At 37.8% G+C, this 18,675-nt stretch overlaps 1 protein-coding gene across 2 annotated transcripts in view; it reads left to right on the forward strand.

Moving 5' to 3' along the window:
* Positions 1-252: 252 nt before the first annotated feature.
* The window catches only part of LOC127453909 (transmembrane protein 245-like), a 44,231-nt gene continuing 25,808 nt past the window's right edge, over positions 253-18,675 (forward strand). The window contains exons 1-7 of one of the 2 annotated variants that reach the window (XM_051720675.1): positions 253-926; positions 1,628-1,745; positions 6,927-7,022; positions 7,144-7,266; positions 9,096-9,287; positions 9,436-9,605; positions 15,304-15,327. In XM_051720675.1, coding sequence (XP_051576635.1) covers positions 285-926; positions 1,628-1,745; positions 6,927-7,022; positions 7,144-7,266; positions 9,096-9,287; positions 9,436-9,605; positions 15,304-15,327 — 1,365 coding nt within the window. In that variant the 5' untranslated portion in view covers positions 253-284. The remainder of the gene's footprint in view (positions 927-1,627; positions 1,746-6,926; positions 7,023-7,143; positions 7,267-9,095; positions 9,288-9,435; positions 9,606-15,303; positions 15,328-18,675) is intronic. The other variant, XM_051720676.1, reaches the window with a different exon arrangement.

Raw genomic sequence — 18,675 nt, forward strand, 5'->3', positions numbered from 1 at the left:
GAGTAACACTTTTATTGAGAAAAAAAATGACTGAGTTGAGTTCAAACACAGGAGTGTGGTTGTCATTTATATGTTAATATTTTTGTTGATGTCTGTTACTGCTTGTCGTGTAATGTCATGTGACCACCGGTGCCATGTAAAACAAAACAAGGGTCATGTTCGCGTGACTGTCTGATATACATACAAAAAAAAAAAAAAAAAAAACATTCTGACTTTGACTACATTTCCCAGACAGCGTCCTTACTATTGCGTCACTTTTTGCCCGACACGCAGTTTCGTATGTGATGGTGGATCCACCGGACAGAAGCGGAGCGACGCCACCGACCATGGCAGACACTGAGGACCCGGGTCCAGGCGCTGCCGCTGCCCCTGCCCCTGCCACCCCGCGCACAACCCGGCCGCACTACGTCTCCTTCAGCGAGACGGTGCAGCCAGCAGTCGGGATGGTTAGCCAACTACTGTGCCAGCAGTCTTCTCTGAAGTTCGACAAAAACATAAAGCAGGCCTTCTACAACACTGGAGCAATGATCTTCGTGGCGATCTGTTGCGGAGCGGCCGTGTTGGTTTACTTCATCTTGGAGGCTTTTCTACGGCCGTTGCTGTGGGCAGTGCTGTGCGGCACCTTCCTGCACCCGTTCAAGTACTCGCTCGCCCGGCTGGGACGTTCTTGGCTCAGCAGGCTGCAGGACAGCGGTACGCCGATAGTGGTGGGGACTCTGCTGGTACCGGTGTGGTGTGTGAACTACGGGGTGGAGACGCTGGGTGGACTGGTCATAAAGAGACTCAATGTGTTGTTGGCAATCGGGGCTGGCGTACCCCTGCTTTATTTCTTATATCTGTTCTGGAGTGTTATTGGCATGCAGGTGATACTCAGCCATGTATGCACCATCATCTGTTTCAGCCTGGATTGTTTCAGCACTGTGTGGGTGAGTATACATGACACGTGAATGGGACAGTGACATGCCTCCTGTCAGATGTGCAGGTGAAAGTGGTCTTTTATCCCACAGAAAACCTTATATTTTCACTGCAAATCTGGCTTCTGATGACCTGACCACGTGTAAAGATGTGTATATACAAAAACTATGCATATGCTATTCCGAACACAACTTGGCATATGAAGTTCCCTCTAAAAAGATTTGCATAATGTTGCACAGCCAAGATTATGCTCCATAAAAACATATTCCAAGTTCTTATTAAGGTTACAAGACCTAGAAGACAAAGCTCCCCCCTGACTTAATGTTCTCACCATTCAATCTTTAATTTTAATGTGTGCTCACAGTCACATGAAGCTTGTTTTTTTACCTATATGTGGGACTTAATTTAATTCTTACAGGCCATGTGATGTCTGCTTGTAGTCCAGAATGTAATTACCTAACAAAATTACCATCCAGTAGAGCCTTGTGATCGCTTCATTGCAAGGAAACTCGAGTGAACCCCAAACTATCCTGATTGCCTGTTTTCTTAAGACTGCACAAAGGCTTGCATTAATACACCCTCACATTGGTTCATGAATAGGAACATACTGAAGGTTTTGTGATTATTAATAGATCAGTGGGAAATGTCTGGTGTAGACACAGTAGCTCTTATGTTACCAGAGATCCCAACATATTCTTTCTCTTTTTTTTAGGTTGGCACTTTAGTTGTGGGCTATGTTTTGGCTGTGGCATTTAAGTGGACGCCTGGCATGGAAGGTTACTTGCATGCACTGTCTGTGCCCATGTGGACAGCTCTTATTTTCTACATTGGTAAGACCCTCTTGTTTGGAAGGGGTGTATAAATCTGTTGGGGTATTATGTGCCATTCAGCCTCCCTGTTGAGAGTTAATACTAAAGAAAAACATAAGTTAGCCTGCATCACCAAAATGAATAATACAGGGTTTTAAGTTCAAATCTTTAGTCATGTTCCAGTGAGCTATCAGAAAAACTGTATTGTTCTGTATTAGGGATGTGCAAAACTACCAATTTTCATAAACGATTAGTCGATCGGTTGTTTGAACGACCATTAAGGATAATGTGTATTTAGGCTCCGTTATGTTCACGTACTGTAACCCAGCACTTTAACATGGTAACGAACATACTGTATATTCAACAAATAAATAGGCAAAATAATGGTAACCTCTAGTTGCACAAAACTATCAAAGTAAGAAAAGAAAAAAACAAGTAAGGCTCCAAAACTGAGCGGAATGAAACCTCTTATGCACATCCTGAACGCAGAATGACGTGCTTCAATGTAACCGGAGGGCTTCGGGGCGATCCTCGCTGCACATTCAAAAGCGAAGAGCTTAATATTGCGGGTACACATATAGTTCATGACATCAAGCAGTTTAAACCTAAATAGTTCAGCCAAAAATGAAAATTCTCTCATCATTTACCCTCATGCAATCCCATTTGTATATAGTGGTCGACTGATATGGGTTTTTTTAATGGCTGATGCCGATATCCAGAGAGCAGGGTGGCCGATAGGCCAATACAATGCCGATATGTCACACAATTTAATATAGTAAATAACGTAAACATAAAATTCCTATTCCTTATTTAGCACCTTATTTATTCAATTTCACACAAAACTTTAACTTTGTAAAAAATAATCTAAAAAAAAAGAATATTGTATTTTAAATGGTAGATAGCAGTTTCTTCTGATTTCTGTTTAGTCATCAAAGTTTAGTAATTAATTTGCACATGAAGAAATTGTTAATATATTAGGAAGAAGGAAATAACAGTACACGCAATAGTCCAACAACCATGGATGGCATGTGCGCATAATCGCATTTTCTCAAAAAAAACGGAATCAAACCAATTGTACATACAGTACATAGTGAATAAATCATTTACTCATAACACACGTGAAGCGCTTTTACTTTAAAGTTGCACTCACGCGCTCGTGCGCATCCAGCGCGAGCAGCAATTTCATGACAGTTTAAACAGCCTGGATCGCCTACTTGGATTGTCATGGAGTGACTGCCATGATTTGTGAATCAGAGGAACTTTTGATCCTGATCCTGAAGTTTTGATTCTGGCTGATAGAATACGTGCTTCAGAGGAAGATAATAGATGAGCGCTCGACGGGAAGAAAAAGCTGGATATTTGTGAGCTTCGTGAATTACATCTGTTTAAATGAGATATCTGCATATTTGCAGATAGTATATAATAGAACTTTTATTGATATTTGCCTTTTATCATTAGAAAAGAAAGTTAAAAGTAACAGGAAACTCCTGAGGAGAGGCTGATAGAATACGTGCTTTAGAGGAAGATACAGTATATGAATGCTCCACAGGATGCTGGATCTGCTCAAATTTTGTGAGGTTTGTTTATTAAATCTGTTTAAACAAGATGTGCGCATATTTGCAGACGGTATATGATATTAGTATTATTGATATTTGCCTTTTATCATTAGACAAGACAGTTAAAAGTTACAGGGAACTGTTGAGGAGAGAAAGCGAGAATGAAACAGGCGAGCATTTTAACATTATGAGCTCAAAGGCATCTGGCGCGGCTCTGACATGCGGACCTTTTAAATGACACTGTGTTGCACACTGGTCTATTATTGTAGTAACACAATGGCACTTCACAACAGAACGAACTGTGACTGGTCGTTTACATGTTTCAGTCGTTTCACATGCAAGCAGGTGATTTTCAGCGCCCTCAAGAATCAAATCGGCCAAACGGGAAAATTTATCGGCCAATTACGATACTGAAAAAAGTCAGAATATCGGCCGATTTATCACGGTCAACCACCAGTTGTGTATGACTTTCTTTCTTCTGCTAAACACAAAGATTTATTTTTTTTAGCTCTGTAGAGCCATACAATGCAAGTGAATGGTGGCCAGAACTTTGAAGGTCCAAAAAGCATATAAAGGCAGCATAAAAGTAATCCATAAGACTCCAGTGGTTAAATCATTGGTTAAATTCAGAAGCGATATTAAAGGTGTGGGTGAAAAACAGTTCAATATTTAAGTAATGTTTTACTATAATTCTCCACTTTCACTTAAACATTCTTTGTGTTTTGGTAATTCACATTCTTTGTGCATATTGCCACCTACTGGGCATGGAGGAGAATTTATATTAAAAAATTACTTTAGGTGTTTCTCACCCACACCTATCATATCACTTCTGAAGATATGGATTAAACCATTGGAGTCGTATGGATTACTTTTATGCTGCCTTTATGTGCTTTTTGGGCCTTCAAAGTTCTGGCCACCTTTCACTTGCATTGTGTATACCTACAGAGCCGAGATATTTTTCTAAAAATCTTCGTTTTTGTTCAGCAGAAGAAAGTCTCACACATCTGGGATGGCATGAGGGTGAGTAAATGATGAGTGAATTTTCATTTTTGGGTTAACTATCCCTTTAAGCAGTGTCAGACAGAATCAGCAAAAGACTTCAATCTCTCCACAGCACCTCACAAATACAGGAATATTACTCACAGCAAAGGATTTAATCTGCAACAGTGATCGTCTCGAAATGTATTGTTGATTCAGCGCTTTGCTTTTATAGCAGCACATAAAAGGACTAAACTTAAAGCATTAAAGAGACAAAACTTCTTGCATAGGGTTTTACTGTGCTGACTGTTGTTCACTGTTAAGCACAGCAAGTTGATTTCATGCAAAAAAAGGCTCTCTGAAAGGTTACAACTCTTAATTAATTTGAGAAACATGTCTCATATTAAAACCACCACCAATAAAAATATTTATGTTAGTACTCGACTCCACTAATCGACTAGTCAGTTATTGTATGACTGGTCGATTAGTCGACCGCCCTGGCACATCCCTATTCTGTTACATGGATTGTGTACACACTAATTCTTATTATTGCTTAAACAGAGTTGTACAGATTAGTTTAAAATCAAAAAGATTTGAGGCTGTTAGTCCATGAGCTATAAGGCTCTCCTAAAAGTTAACTTTCACACACATTAAAGTTACAGTCTTACTCTTCAGAGAAGATGGACCAAAAATAATGTCGACTCACTTATTTAGTCAAATAAAAGCTCTTTAAAATTGAGAATGTCTCTTCCTCCAATACCACAATTTCTAACCAGCAATAGCTAGTCATGGCTTTTAAGTCAACTAAAAGCTATGTCAATAGGAAATATGTCAACACAAGAAAGAAAACTACACTCCTCGAGCTGTTTCATGGGGATTGTAAGATGAATTGAATATGTCTCATACTGTAAGAGTGTATTTAGTTATTGTGTGCTGTCATTTTACACTCAACCAATGTGTTCTGTTTAAGGAGACCCTAAACAATCATTCACTGAACTTTCAGCTTCCCATACAGTATGTCTAACATGCATTCACACCTATATATACTCATGTGTGAGTTAATGTATAACCTCTTGTGTGAGAATCAATGGGGTTTTGCAGCACCTATCTCCTGTGACTCGACTAATGAAATCTTGTATTTATATTTACATTAGATGAACAGTAGATGTGTATACATCTTTATGTCTTTATTTGTCTGTCGTATGTTGTCCAACAAAAGACTAATGTCTTCTTTCAGTATTACTCTGGGCATAGCCAAAAGGCCAGAACCTGTTTTAACTTCTGGGTTTCTGACCACTATTGTATTTTATGCAAATGTACACTGGCGACCAAAAGTTTGGAATAATGTACAGATTTTGCTCTTATGGAAAGAAATTGGTACTTTTATTCACCAAAGTGGCATTCAACTGATCACAATGTATAGTCAGGACATTAATAATGTGAAAAATTACTACTACAATTAAACATTTTTTTCAGAACTTCTTAAACTATTTCAAAGAGTTCTCATCAAAAAATCCTCCACATGCAGCAATGCCAGCTTTGCAGATCCTTGGCATTCTAGCTGTCAGTTTGTCCAGATACTCACGTGACATTTCACCCGTCGCTTCATGTAGCACTTACCATAGATGTGGCTGCCTTGTCGGGCACTTCTCACACACCTTACAGTCAAGCCGATCCCACAAAAGCTCAATGGGGTTAAGATCCATAACACTCTTTTCCAATTATCTGTTGTCCAATGTCTGTTTCTTTGCCCACTCTAACCTTTTATTTTTGTTTTTCTATTTCAAAAGTGGCTTTTTCTTTGCAATTCTTCCCATAAGGCCTGCACCCCTGAGTCTTCTCTTTACTGTTGTTCATGAAACTGGTGTTGAGCGGGTAGAATTTAATGAAGCTGTCAGCTGAGGACATGTGAGGCGTCTATTTCTCAAACTAGAGACTCTGCTGTACTTATCCTCTTGTTTAGTTGTACATCTGGCCTTCCACATCTCTTTCTGTCCTTGTTAGAGCCAGTTTTCCTTTGTCTTTGAAGACTGTAGTGTACACCTTTGTATGAAATCTTCAGTTTTTTGGCAATTTCATTCCTCAAAACAGTGATTGAGTGACGAGTTTCTAGAGAAAGCGGTTTCTTTTTTGCCATTTTTTACCTAATATTGACCTTAAGACATGCCAGTCTATTGCATACTGTGGCAACTCAAAAACAAACACAAAGACAATGTTAAGCTTAATTTAATGAACCAAATGGCTTTCAACTGTGTTTGATATAATGGCAAGTTATTTTCTAGTACCAAATTAGCAATTTAGCATGATTACTCAAGGATAAGGTGTTGGAGTGATGGCTGCTGGAAATGGGGCCTGTCTAGATTTGATCAAAAATGACTTTTTTCAAATAGTGATGGTGCTGTTTTTTACATCAGTAATGTCCTGACTATACTTTGTGATCAGCTGAATGCCACTTTGGTGAATTAAATACCAATTTCCTTCTGAAACAGCAAAATCTGTACATTATTCCAAACTTTTGGCCGCCAGTGTATTTTTCACCATACATTTTTATCATGCTTTTACACTCACGCACATACACATACAGACAGAAGGGAAACTTTGCAAACAAGTTCAACATTGATCAACAATAGTTTTTATGAAGCAATGCTACAAATTCTTTCTTTTTCAGTCTCTCTGACAGGGTCCTGGCGAGTACCTGTGTTTGTTGTGGTAGTGCTACTGCTTATCGTGGGTTCTCAGGAAAAGCCTGCTGTTTCAGGGAAAGGTGAAGAGACAGAGGCTCCCACTCTCACAATCTTCTGTTTTTGACATCCTCTGATCTTTAGACTTTAAATTTAAATGCCTCTTTGTGCAACCCCATCCTCTCCTTTCTCTGTATACTGTAGGTGAGCTCCCAGGTCTGGTCCTGTCCTTTGCTGCTAATACAATCTTCAAGGCAATTTCCTGCAGTAATGCCAGCCATGCTGAGAAGATACAGGAAGAGAAGAGCACCAAAGAACAATCCAAAGGTGACAAAAAGGAAACGGACTAGTTTGTCTAAAGTTAGAAGTAGGGCTGAGCGATGTATCAAATATTCACAATGGCAATACAATTAGTAAAATTAACAATTATTGTGGATATTGCAATGATTTTACTCAGTTTTTTATTTGGCCATTAAATATTCATTAAACCGTACCATTACACTAGTTTTGCAATCCTTCCTCAACTTGCGAGTTTGAGAGCATATAGACAGAAATGTTTTAATAGGGTCTTATATTTTAACTTCAGCAGCAAAAAGTTCAGTTCAGACTCCTCGTTTTAATGAATCATCTCATAAATCTCATTTTAAGCAGTTTTAGTACAAATACTTAAATATTGAGATACACATTGAATATCGTCAAATGAACAAAAAATATGGTTATATACTGTCATTTATTTAGCTCTATTGCCCAGCCCTAGTCTGAAATACATGTTGATGCTTGAAGTTACAGGGGTCATGTAAAACCTGGACATATCAGGGAATTTTATAATAGGAATTTCCAGCCTGAAAAAGTAATGGAAATGAATTAAAACTTAAAAAGTAATGGAAGTTTCTTTGGTGAATATACATTTTTCTAGTTATGCTCTCCTCTAGAATATTCAATTGGCTAGAAATTGCTCTTTGTGAATGTGATCACTTTAAAATTGTTTTAAAATTCATTATCCAGTTTTCTGAACAACTGGAAAAGTCATGGAAAAATGGAAACTAATTGTTAAAAAAGTGAGGGATCCCTGAAGTTATGACTGACTTCACCCTTAAATGCATGGGGATTTCACCAAACACTCTTACATATTCGGGTCTTTAGAGACCCGGCACTGATATTTATAACAAATGGATCTACAAAATGCCCAGATAGTGTAACATTTTCAAGACATTAAAAAATAATAGAACAAAATATAGTTTGATATTTTATTTTTCATATTTTTAAGAGAAATTGCAACTAATCTAGAACAGGATTCATGATTTTTACTCTGAAATTTCCTGAGATGCAACTGGCTGTCAAAAACATATTGAGCTACACATAACACATAAGCTACACAAGTATTTTCTCAGGCTTATTGAGTCTAAATAGATGCACAACTTCCATAATTTCAGTAGAACACCCACATGACAATAGTCTTATCATACTGTCCATGTGTTGTTCTTGCTACAGTATACTTCCATTTTGTTTGTTTATCAAATAGCAGTATCAAATGTAAATCAAGTCAATCACTGAAACATCCATGCCACCTTGAGTAAGAAATAACTTGCATAAAATGTATGTGTACACGCAAATGGATACTGATAATTCACCACTGTAGTTAATTTGTTGTTGCACAGAAAATCAACGTGATATCAAATTTATTTGTATGAAGTATAGTATAGTGTATAGTACTAATTTCTCTTGTAATAAACAAAGGACTAGATAGCCTGTGATAGTAAATTTATAAAGATATGAAATAATCATAAAAATATAATTTATGGAAGTGCAAATTAAATAAATAAATAAATTACATGACACTATTACATACTTAGGGTCTCTAATGACCCTATACACTTTGTCATTTTTTTTGTGTGTGTAACACTATTTATAAGAGAGATTGAGAAATACTAAAGAGGTGTGGGCACAAGTCCAAAAAAATAGATGGAGGTACAGAGGGTGGAATGAAGTCCCGGGTCACTAAAGACACAAGGTATGAGTTTAAGGGTTAAACATGTTCTTTTTTCACCAATGAGTATATATTATAAGATTATGACGGAAGTTATTTATGTGGATTATAAGAGAGTTTGGGGCCCATGGTCATTATTGATGTGGATTTTTCCTTCGTCTTTTCACAGACTCATTGGATTCCTCCAAGGGGGTCTTTAGCATTCAGTCGTCCCGGCGCCGCAGCAGGCTAGAATTCAGGGGTCTTATGCCAAAACAGAAGGCCAGTGATATCTACTTTGTGCTGCTTGCATGGGCTATAGTGTTGGTGCAGATCTGGCTCAACCTCTGGATCTTACAGTTACTGCCCATCCCTGTTGCTGGTAAATAGTTGTGTGATTGAGAGTGTAAGCTTATGTTTGAGGTTTTACTTGGGATGATTTTTCAGTACTGTGGACCGAAGTGTGAAGATGTGTGATAGCGTTCATGTACAGTTTAACTGAATGGGCATATATGTGTTATATTTTCTAGTTTGGGTCCTGAAGAAGATGGTTGTTCATTTTGGGCTGAAAGATTTCACAGGGCGAAGTCTAGTCAAATGGTGGGCGGTCCTTGAGATATTTGTCAAAGACAGACAGGAGGCTCTACTGCCTGGACCAATCAGAGGCCTTGCTCAGTTCTTGCTTCGGATGGACACTAAGGTAATGCCTTTTATGGTCACACTCGCACAAAAGCACTTGTCTGAATGCTGACCCACTCTTCTTTATAACACATGCCTGCTGGTAGTTGTCACCACAATCGCATATTTATTTTTGTAGGTTACGGAGATTTGAGAATACAAGGAGTAACTGAAAGAAGTCGTGGCTTGCTGCTAATTCTCTTTTACTCACACAATCATAAAATAACTATTGAGAGATGGCGAGTTAACACTTACAATGTAAACTGTTCACTAGGGGGAAAGAAATTGGTACTTTTATTCACCAAAGTGGCATTCAACTGATCACAATGTAGTCAGGACATTAATAACGTCAAAAATTACTATTACAATTTGTAAAAAATTTGTTCAGAACTTCTTAAACTACTTCAAAGAGTTCTTATCAAAAAATCCTCCATGTGCAGCAATGACAGCTTTGCAGATCCTTTGGCATTCTAGCTGTCAGTTTGTCCAGATACTCAAGTGACATTTCACCCCACGCTTCCTGTACCACTTGCTATAGATGTGGCTGTCTTGTCGGGGACTTCTCACACACCTTTCAGTCTAACTGATCCCACAAATGCTCATTGGGGTTAAGATCCATAACACTCTTTTCCAATTATCTGTTGTCCAATGTCTGTTTCTTTGCCCCATTTTCTTTTTGTTTTTCTGTTTCAAAAGTGGATTTTCTTTGCAATTCTTCCCATAAGGCCTGCACCCCTGAGTCTTCTCTTTACTGTTGTACATGAAACTGGTGTTGAGCGGGTAGAATTCAATGAAGCTGTCAGCTGAGGACATGTGAGGCATCTATTTCTCAAACTAGAGACTCTGCTGTACTTATCCTCTTGTTTAGTTGTACATCTGGCCTTCCACATCTCTTCCTGTCCTTGTTATAGCCCATTGTCCTTTGTCTTTGAAGACTGTAGTGTACACCTTTATATGAAATCTTCAGTTTTTTGGCAATTTCAAGCATTGTATAGCCTTCATTCCTCAAAATAATGATTGACTGACGAGTTTCTAGAGAAGGCGGTTTCTTTTTTCTTTTGCCTTTTTTTGACCTAATATTGACCTTAAGATATGCCAGTCTATTGCATACTGTGGCAACTCAAAAACAAACACAAAGACAATGTTAAGCTTCATTTAATGAACCAAATGGCTTTCAACTGTGTTTGATATAATGGCAAGTGATTGTCTAGTACCAAATTAGCAATTTAGCATGATTACTCAAGGATAAGGTGTTGGAGTGATGACTGCTGGAAATGGGGCCTGTCTAGATTTGATAAAAAATGACTTTTTTCAAATAGTGATGGTGTTGTTTTTTTACATCAGTAATGTCCTGACTATACTTTGTGATCAGTTGAATGCCACTTTGGTGAATTAAATACCAATTTTCTTCAAAAACAGCTAAATCTGTACATTATTCCAAACTTTTGGCCGCCAGTGTATATACATAATTCCAGAGTAAGAAAAGGAAGAATGAATAACTTTGTCAGTGCACTATCTACCAAATCCAATTTAAATGTTTGTGAGCTGTTCTTATAATTACATTTTATATTATCATGAAATTTAGAGAATGCAATTTAATTGACTTAAGTGCAATTTCATTTATAAAGTAACAGTGACTCTTGACCAGTAAAACGGGATTTCCTTTCTCTCAAATTAATAGTAACTATGTAGTCTGTGCTCAAAGGTGTTGCATTTCTTGTTGGTAGTTTCAGTTTTGTTATTTGGCTTTTGAGGAAGTCAGAATCACCCAACACTGTGCCCACAGTTTCTCTGTTTCACTTACATTTTAGAGAGTTGGATTTGTGCTTTAGGACTGTCTGAAATGATTGCATACCCTCTGTTGCAGTCAGTCTGGATGAAACCCTACACCAAGAATCCATTTCCCCAATTGCCCCTGACCCTCAAGTAATTTAGCAGAGTCACAGGCTGTATACTGCTGTTATCTCTCTTGTTAATCTGACTTTGCTGAGTCACACATGATTTTGTGATCAAATGTACTGCATTTGTATTCAGTATTTTGGTCTGGATTTCCAGTAAAAATATCTAAACAAAATACATTTACTTGAGAAGCATAATTACATAAGATGTTAGTGAATATTAGGATAAGAATATTAAGATTTACTCAACCTCATGAGTTTACATACCTGCATGACCTTTCTTTCTTCCGTGGAACAGGAAGTGAGATATTTGTCATAATGTTAGGGACTGACAATCTCAGTCACCATTCACTTTCATTGCATGTGAAAAAAAGATGCAATAAGTAAATGGTGACTGAGGCTTCCAGTCCCTAACATTTCTCTTTGTGTGTTCCATAAAATAATTAAAGTCATATGGGTTTGTAACATATTTTTGGGTGAAGTATCCCTTTAAAGGAATTGTTTAATAATTAATAATTCTTAATCCAAAATAATAATTCTTTAATTTACTCACCCTTAAAGCCGAAACATACTTCACGCAAACGCAGATGCGAGCGCATGGCCAATGCCTGGTCCCATTGTACATACATTACGTGCACTCTTGCGTTGCTCTGGCTGTTACAAACCTCAGACCAAAAGAGGGCAATAGATATTTTAGGCATGACCACGAAACCGGTGCTGCGGCTGAAACCAGGAAAATGCTCCCTTCATAGGCTGTATACGGCGGCAGGATGAAAATAAGGGGCTTTTCAAACTGTTTGGAGACCAGCTTCCTTAAGAGTTCCATTCATTCAAAACAGCTGTCAGTTAAGCCATTAACTGATTAGCAAGTCGGCTACCTACGTTTTCGGATGCAGCCCGGATGTGGTAGATGAGTCGATAGTTGAGGAGTGGGTGAAGAGACAGGGAGAAAAAACAAGTTAGTTTGAATGCACTGGGGACAAAATCGTATATATTTTTCAAACAGATTCAACTCAAATTGCTGCCCGAGTCCGCCACGACAGTTGTTGATTGAAAGAAGAAATTCCAGTATGCAGTGTGTACTTGCGTTGTGCTATGAATTGAGCGCTGACACATTTCACAATGCAATGACGCGTGAAATCGAGCTTGCGTAGCAAGGTGCGTCTGCGTTCACGTACTTGCGTAGAGTATGTATGGGCCTTTAAGCTACACTTCAAATAAGTGTAATCAAGCTTCTCTCATGAACGCGCCAACAAGACCAGGGTTCCCGCGGCTTAAAAAGTCTTAAATATCTTAAATGATATAACAAAAGTCTTAATTTTTATTTAAAAAGGTCTTACATTTGGGGGTGGAAAGACAGGAATCGTGATATGACCTAACGTGATTATCAGACTTCAAAAGAATACGATTTAATTAAATAAATGCATGTGCTGCATCCTTCAAAGTGAAAAAGCAGCACTGTAATTTCTCCAAGCGGGGGCTTGTGAGTGTTTTCAGCTGTTGCAGAGCAGTTCACATTCATTAAACAATATCAGAAATTTATGACAAGCTATCAATAAAGATCAGCTGTTGATGATTATTGATGATGATATAGTGTTGATGAAATATGACAATGTTTACTTTTAATTGTTTATATTGTAATACATTGTAGATTATTGTAGAAATGCACATTTTATATCCCTTATTTGTTTGCATGAGCAGCTGGAAGCAATGAAGTGCAAACAAGTCCCCAGTATATTTCAAAGTTAAAGTACCTTAAAAGTTATGCAAATTTCCGTGCATAAAGTGCATCTGGAATTTAATTAAATTTGCACTCTTGTAGCCTCTGTCTGGCCCTCTCCATCACACGAAGGAAAGACTAAGAACATTTAAAATAGGCTACCAATTAAAAAAAAAAAACTTTTGCAGACTAACTGGCTTTCAACACATTATCAAATCAGCACAATCCAATATCGGTCAACCTCTAATTTGTATCTGTTTATATAATGGTACATAAACCAATTTTAATGTGATATATATGTGGAAAACATGTCTTGAGTATTTTAAACTTGCATATAGCCTACCCTGTTTTACTTATTTAGGCCATGTTGAATGTATGCCCCTACCTGTTTAAGTAAGAGTCTGTGATACATTATTTATTTTGAGATTGTGTTGGTTTGTTTTGGTATGGGGATATGATATTAATTAAATATGTTCAGGTCTTGAAAAAGGTCTTAATGTCTTACATTTGATTTGAAAAACTCTGCAGCAACCCTGAAGACTGCAGATGTCAAAATTAATAGTGAAAAAAGTTACATTTTGGTCCGTTTCTTTCCAAAAACCAATCACATCTCTTCAGAATACATGGATTAAACCGCTCAAATTGTATGGATTACTTTTATCCTGCCTTTATGACCTAAACGTTTTGGACCCCGATGATTGTCAATATATATCTGGATTTTTTTCCAGATATAAATAGTGCTGCTTATTGCACAGTATTCTTTGTCTTTTCAAACATATTTCTCAGCACAACTTTGGTAAAGAATGAGCGGCAGGGTAAATTAAAGCGTGTTGCATGGATGTGCCTTGTGGAAGACATGGCGCATTCTAAATAATTATTTTCTACGAAGGTACGCACACACCGCCAATGCGTAGCGTCAAAATTCTGCAGTGCCATGGAGCGCAACTCGCATCGTTTTTCATTAAATTCAACCCAAATCATTATCAAAAGACAAAGATTATTTACTTTAGTCATTGCTGGATTATATATTGTGCATATGTATATCTTTCATATAGCCTACACAATGTATTTTCAGTTACAAGTATGTGGTTTTGTGGTTTGACAGCTTGAATAAAAGACCTATTCAAGTCTACATACAGAGAAATTGCATAATAAATGCCACCATTTCTAATCGTTCAGTTTGCACAGTTACACCAGTTTCATACACTAACCTGCAAACTCATCAAGATCACTGTTCATTCTTGAAGTACAAAAAACTTTGGACTGCCACCTACTGCGCCGCATACGCTCATATTGTGTGTGTGATACCTGTACTTTTCCTACCTGTGACCTGTTTCAGTAAATGTTATATCACCCTCTTGTGGTCTCCCAATGCTATCAAGCCAGACTGTTAAACAGAATGCCAACTGAGTGAATTAGAAAGCATGAAAATTAGGATAATTATTTAAATGTCATCTAATTTTAATATATCGATGCCTCAAAAATATATCTATACAATAACGTGTCGATCAATAATAAGTTTGTTTGTGTTCCTCAGAAGAAAGTAAGTCATACGAGTTTGAGACTGCATAAGGGTGAGTAAGTGATAAAGGAATGATCATTTTTGGACAAGCTATTTCTTCAATATTGAATGGCACATTGCCACTTTGTTTTAATGGATGTTTTGAAATTTCAACTGGAAAACAAGACAAAAATACTTTTAAAAATTAGGTTATATTTTTGCAGTGTATCAGTAATAAACATATCTGTGTCTGACAAACAATGAACATTTAGCTTTTCTTTGTGATGTTTTTCACCATGTATATTATATCCCTCACCCACCCTGTAGAATGAAAATAAATGGTAAATAAAGAAGAGGACAATCACAATGCAGCCTTATTTTATCACTTGATTAAACCCTTTTAGGCTTTTTATTTCTCACAAAGACAGCCCACTGTCTCACACTTTCCCTCATTATTCAATGTGAATGTATTCCTGTAATTTCACCATCCAGACTTTTCCTGTTCTCTTTTGCCTTGAAACCACATTGATGTTTTCTACTTTCCTGCATACTGATTGGTTGTTTCTAATAACCGTTTGTCTCTCTGTCTTCCTCCTCAAAGCTCTGGCATTGGCTTAACAAGCAGGTAAATCATCTGCGCTAGCAAGCGGGCAAGAAAGTAAGGGTGTGTTCACACTTAGCAGGTTTGGTTCCATTAAAACGGTCTCTGGTGCGATTGTTCTGTTAGTGCGGTTCATTTGAATAAGTGTGAACGCTGCCATCTGAACCTTGGTGCGCACCAAACAAGCGGACCGAGACCGCCTGAATAGTGGGTCTCGGTTCGCTTCCAAACGAACTCTGGTGCGGTTCGATTGATATATGAACACAACATGGACCAAAGACGTCTAAATGGACCAAAAACAGGAAGTAATTTGCCTAATACTGACCTCAAGCATACCTGGTTCTTCTCATCATAGGAGCTATGTTGCCCATTACAGTTCGGTACAGGCGTCGGAACCGCCATCAGCCGTCCTTGCAGCATATCTTCATTTGTGTGTGCAACGGAGGAATTCCTGGCACTGTTTTGACTCCTTTACACATTTTATTAGCTCTTCGTTTGTTCTCAGCTGGTAAAAATACCACCATATATACATATATATATATATATATATATATATATATATATATATATATATATATATATATATCTAACGAGCGCATTTCGCCCAGCAGCCAGCATTGTTTTGGATGTTCGGCAAGGTCTGTTGCAAAATATACGTCATAAAAGCTGTCCAATCAGGTTGTGACTTTTTCCTGATGCCTTTTGTTTTGTTTTTTTAGGTTTAGTGTTAAAAATGCCAGTGTGAACACTAAGCGAACCAGGACTAAATGTATCATTTTCTTTTTTGGTCCGGACCAAGACAACCGAACTACAAGTGTGAACACACCCTAAGAGAGGGAATAGGAAAGGAAGTGGGGAGGGGAAGTGAATGAAAGAATGGTAGTTTGTGTTTCCATTAGAAGATCCCCCCTCCCTCCCCCACCCACTGGCTTTCGGCTGTTCCTGCAGTGCACTCTGTTGCTCTGTTCCAAAATCTAGTGTGTTCCAGAACATCTCGCAGACGGTCGAGCGCTCAGCCTTTTAAAATATTCCTTTTTGACCGCGAGCAAATACAAATGCGTTTAATGCATGCGCACAATGACTGCTTTGTGATACTCTTTCAGTACAGTCAACAGCAGAGGCGATGCGCACAGACGAGGACCATCTGCACAGACTGTGCTGATGAGAAAATTTGGTCACACATACTGTGTGCTGTCCGATCTGGAACGCGGAAAACTGAAGTACACTTTGGACTTCATAAGTGTGCTTCTGGCGATAAAGCTATACCATAAGTACCTTGATTTAGCCAAATACAAACTAAATGAAAAAATAAATACAAGATGGTGGATGAAGCAATTTCATTTAATATTAAAACATAACAGAATATATTCATTTTTAAATTAAAAATGGACTATTTTACCCTATATTTGTGTTTGCTGCTGTGTATAATTATGGTCAGAGTAACACTCTGTTAGCTTAGCAACATGCTAATGACGTAATCTACACCCTTACAAAAATTGAGAGTTCATGGCAAATTTGCCACAAACTTGCTGCAGATTCACCACTGATTATTTTCACATGCAAATGAGCTTTGCGGCAAATTGTTTATTGTTGCAAAAGGTTTGCTGCAGGTTCACCACTACCGGTGAAGAGCTGCAAACTTCAGGCAAACATTTGAGGCAAATCACAAGCTCATTTGAATGTGAAAATAATGAGTGGCAAGTTAGAGTATAACACGTTAGCTTGGCAACATGCCAACAGCATACTCTACATTTAATACTGAAATGTAAAAAATATATAAATATTTTTAAATGATAAATTGAAGATATTTTGCCCTAGATTTATGTGTGCTGTGTATTTAATGGGTATTTTAGAGTCTCGTTCTGTTAGCTTAGAAACATGCTAACGTCAAACTCTATTGGAATTGTTTGCTACTCAAGCCTCCTCCGCACTTTGCGTGAGGAGAGCTATTTGTGTGGCATGCCGAGTTGCTGCTAATATAAAGCGTTCAAATCAGTCACTTATGAGGTTTCATGACGGTTATGATGCTGCCTATGAAGGCAACTCACTACATTTTGAAACAGAGTGCGTGTGATGCTTTGTGCTGTGGAAGGGAGCGTGTGACTCTGGATGTGATTGTAATGCTGACATACTAACTGTCAGAAAAAATGTAGAATAAACCTCTGAGAGAGGCCACTGGCTCTTCCACAGCTCCAGATGTGTGTTGGGCTGGTTGACGTCAGAGTGTGTGAGATATATGTAGGGTGAGATAAGACAGTGGGCATGGAGGATTGGGTGAGGGGACAATCTAGTCTGGTGAGACCAAGGTCTGTTGAGATCAACTTGACCTTCAGCATTCACACCCCTGTCACCATATCGGTTCCCAAACTGGGACAAAATTTTCATCCTCTCTACAACCAACTACAAACTTGCATTCAGGGTTGGCTCCATTCTGTTATGGAGTGCCTACTCCAAACATTTTCCAATGGATAAAATCCATCTTTAAAATATTATTATTCTTTTTCATTCATAAATGCCTCATATTGCGAAAGTAAAATTGATTAAATTTCATGTTGATTTTAACAAGGGAAACCAAACAAACTTGCTATGTTCTTTTAATTCTACAGTACACTCATTTAACTAGAAAATTATTCATAACTAGAAAGCGCCCAAGAAGATATTGGCAATATATTTCAAATTCTTCCAAATGTTTTGTCAAAGAGTATTTGTTTGTTTTTTCATTGTTAATCTTGTCTGTAGCATCTTCCGGGTTGTACCAGATTAATATACTGTGCCGAAACCGGAACAGATGGTGGTGAAAGTTATTTTCAGGTCTGATAGTATGTCCTGTCCCTCAGGAATTGTATATTATTTGCCAGCATTGCTACTTTTCTTTCTTATTGTTTTCTTAACAGGGTATGCGCTGTACTAATACATCATCAATATTAACAATGTTTGCACATGATGCTAACATTTAGCACTAACAGGCCATGCAGCTAACTGGACAAGAGAACAGGATTAGACATGCCGTCCACAGGGCCAAAAATAGCTGGGTGCACAGAGAAATCAAGTCCACCTGCCAAAAGCAAAAATATGCCCACCACCTCCTGTTTACAACCCTTCATTGCATCCTTACAAATGATCTTTGCTTGTGCTGTTGACTCATCCGCTCAGTGGTTATTCTAAGTCAGCATGATTTTGGATCCTTTTGGCTACTTACGTTTACTATTAGTAGGCTATGTCCTAAAACATGAAAGTATGTCTGCTAGAACTAAAGATTTCACGGTAACACTTTACAATAAGGTTCCATTCATTAACATTACTTAAAGCATTGATTAACAATGAACAATATATATTTTTACAGCATTTATTAATCTTTGTTAATGCTAGTTT

Source organism: Myxocyprinus asiaticus, chromosome 16 (genome assembly GCF_019703515.2).
Source record: "Myxocyprinus asiaticus isolate MX2 ecotype Aquarium Trade chromosome 16, UBuf_Myxa_2, whole genome shotgun sequence".
Taxonomy (NCBI): domain Eukaryota; kingdom Metazoa; phylum Chordata; class Actinopteri; order Cypriniformes; family Catostomidae; genus Myxocyprinus; species Myxocyprinus asiaticus.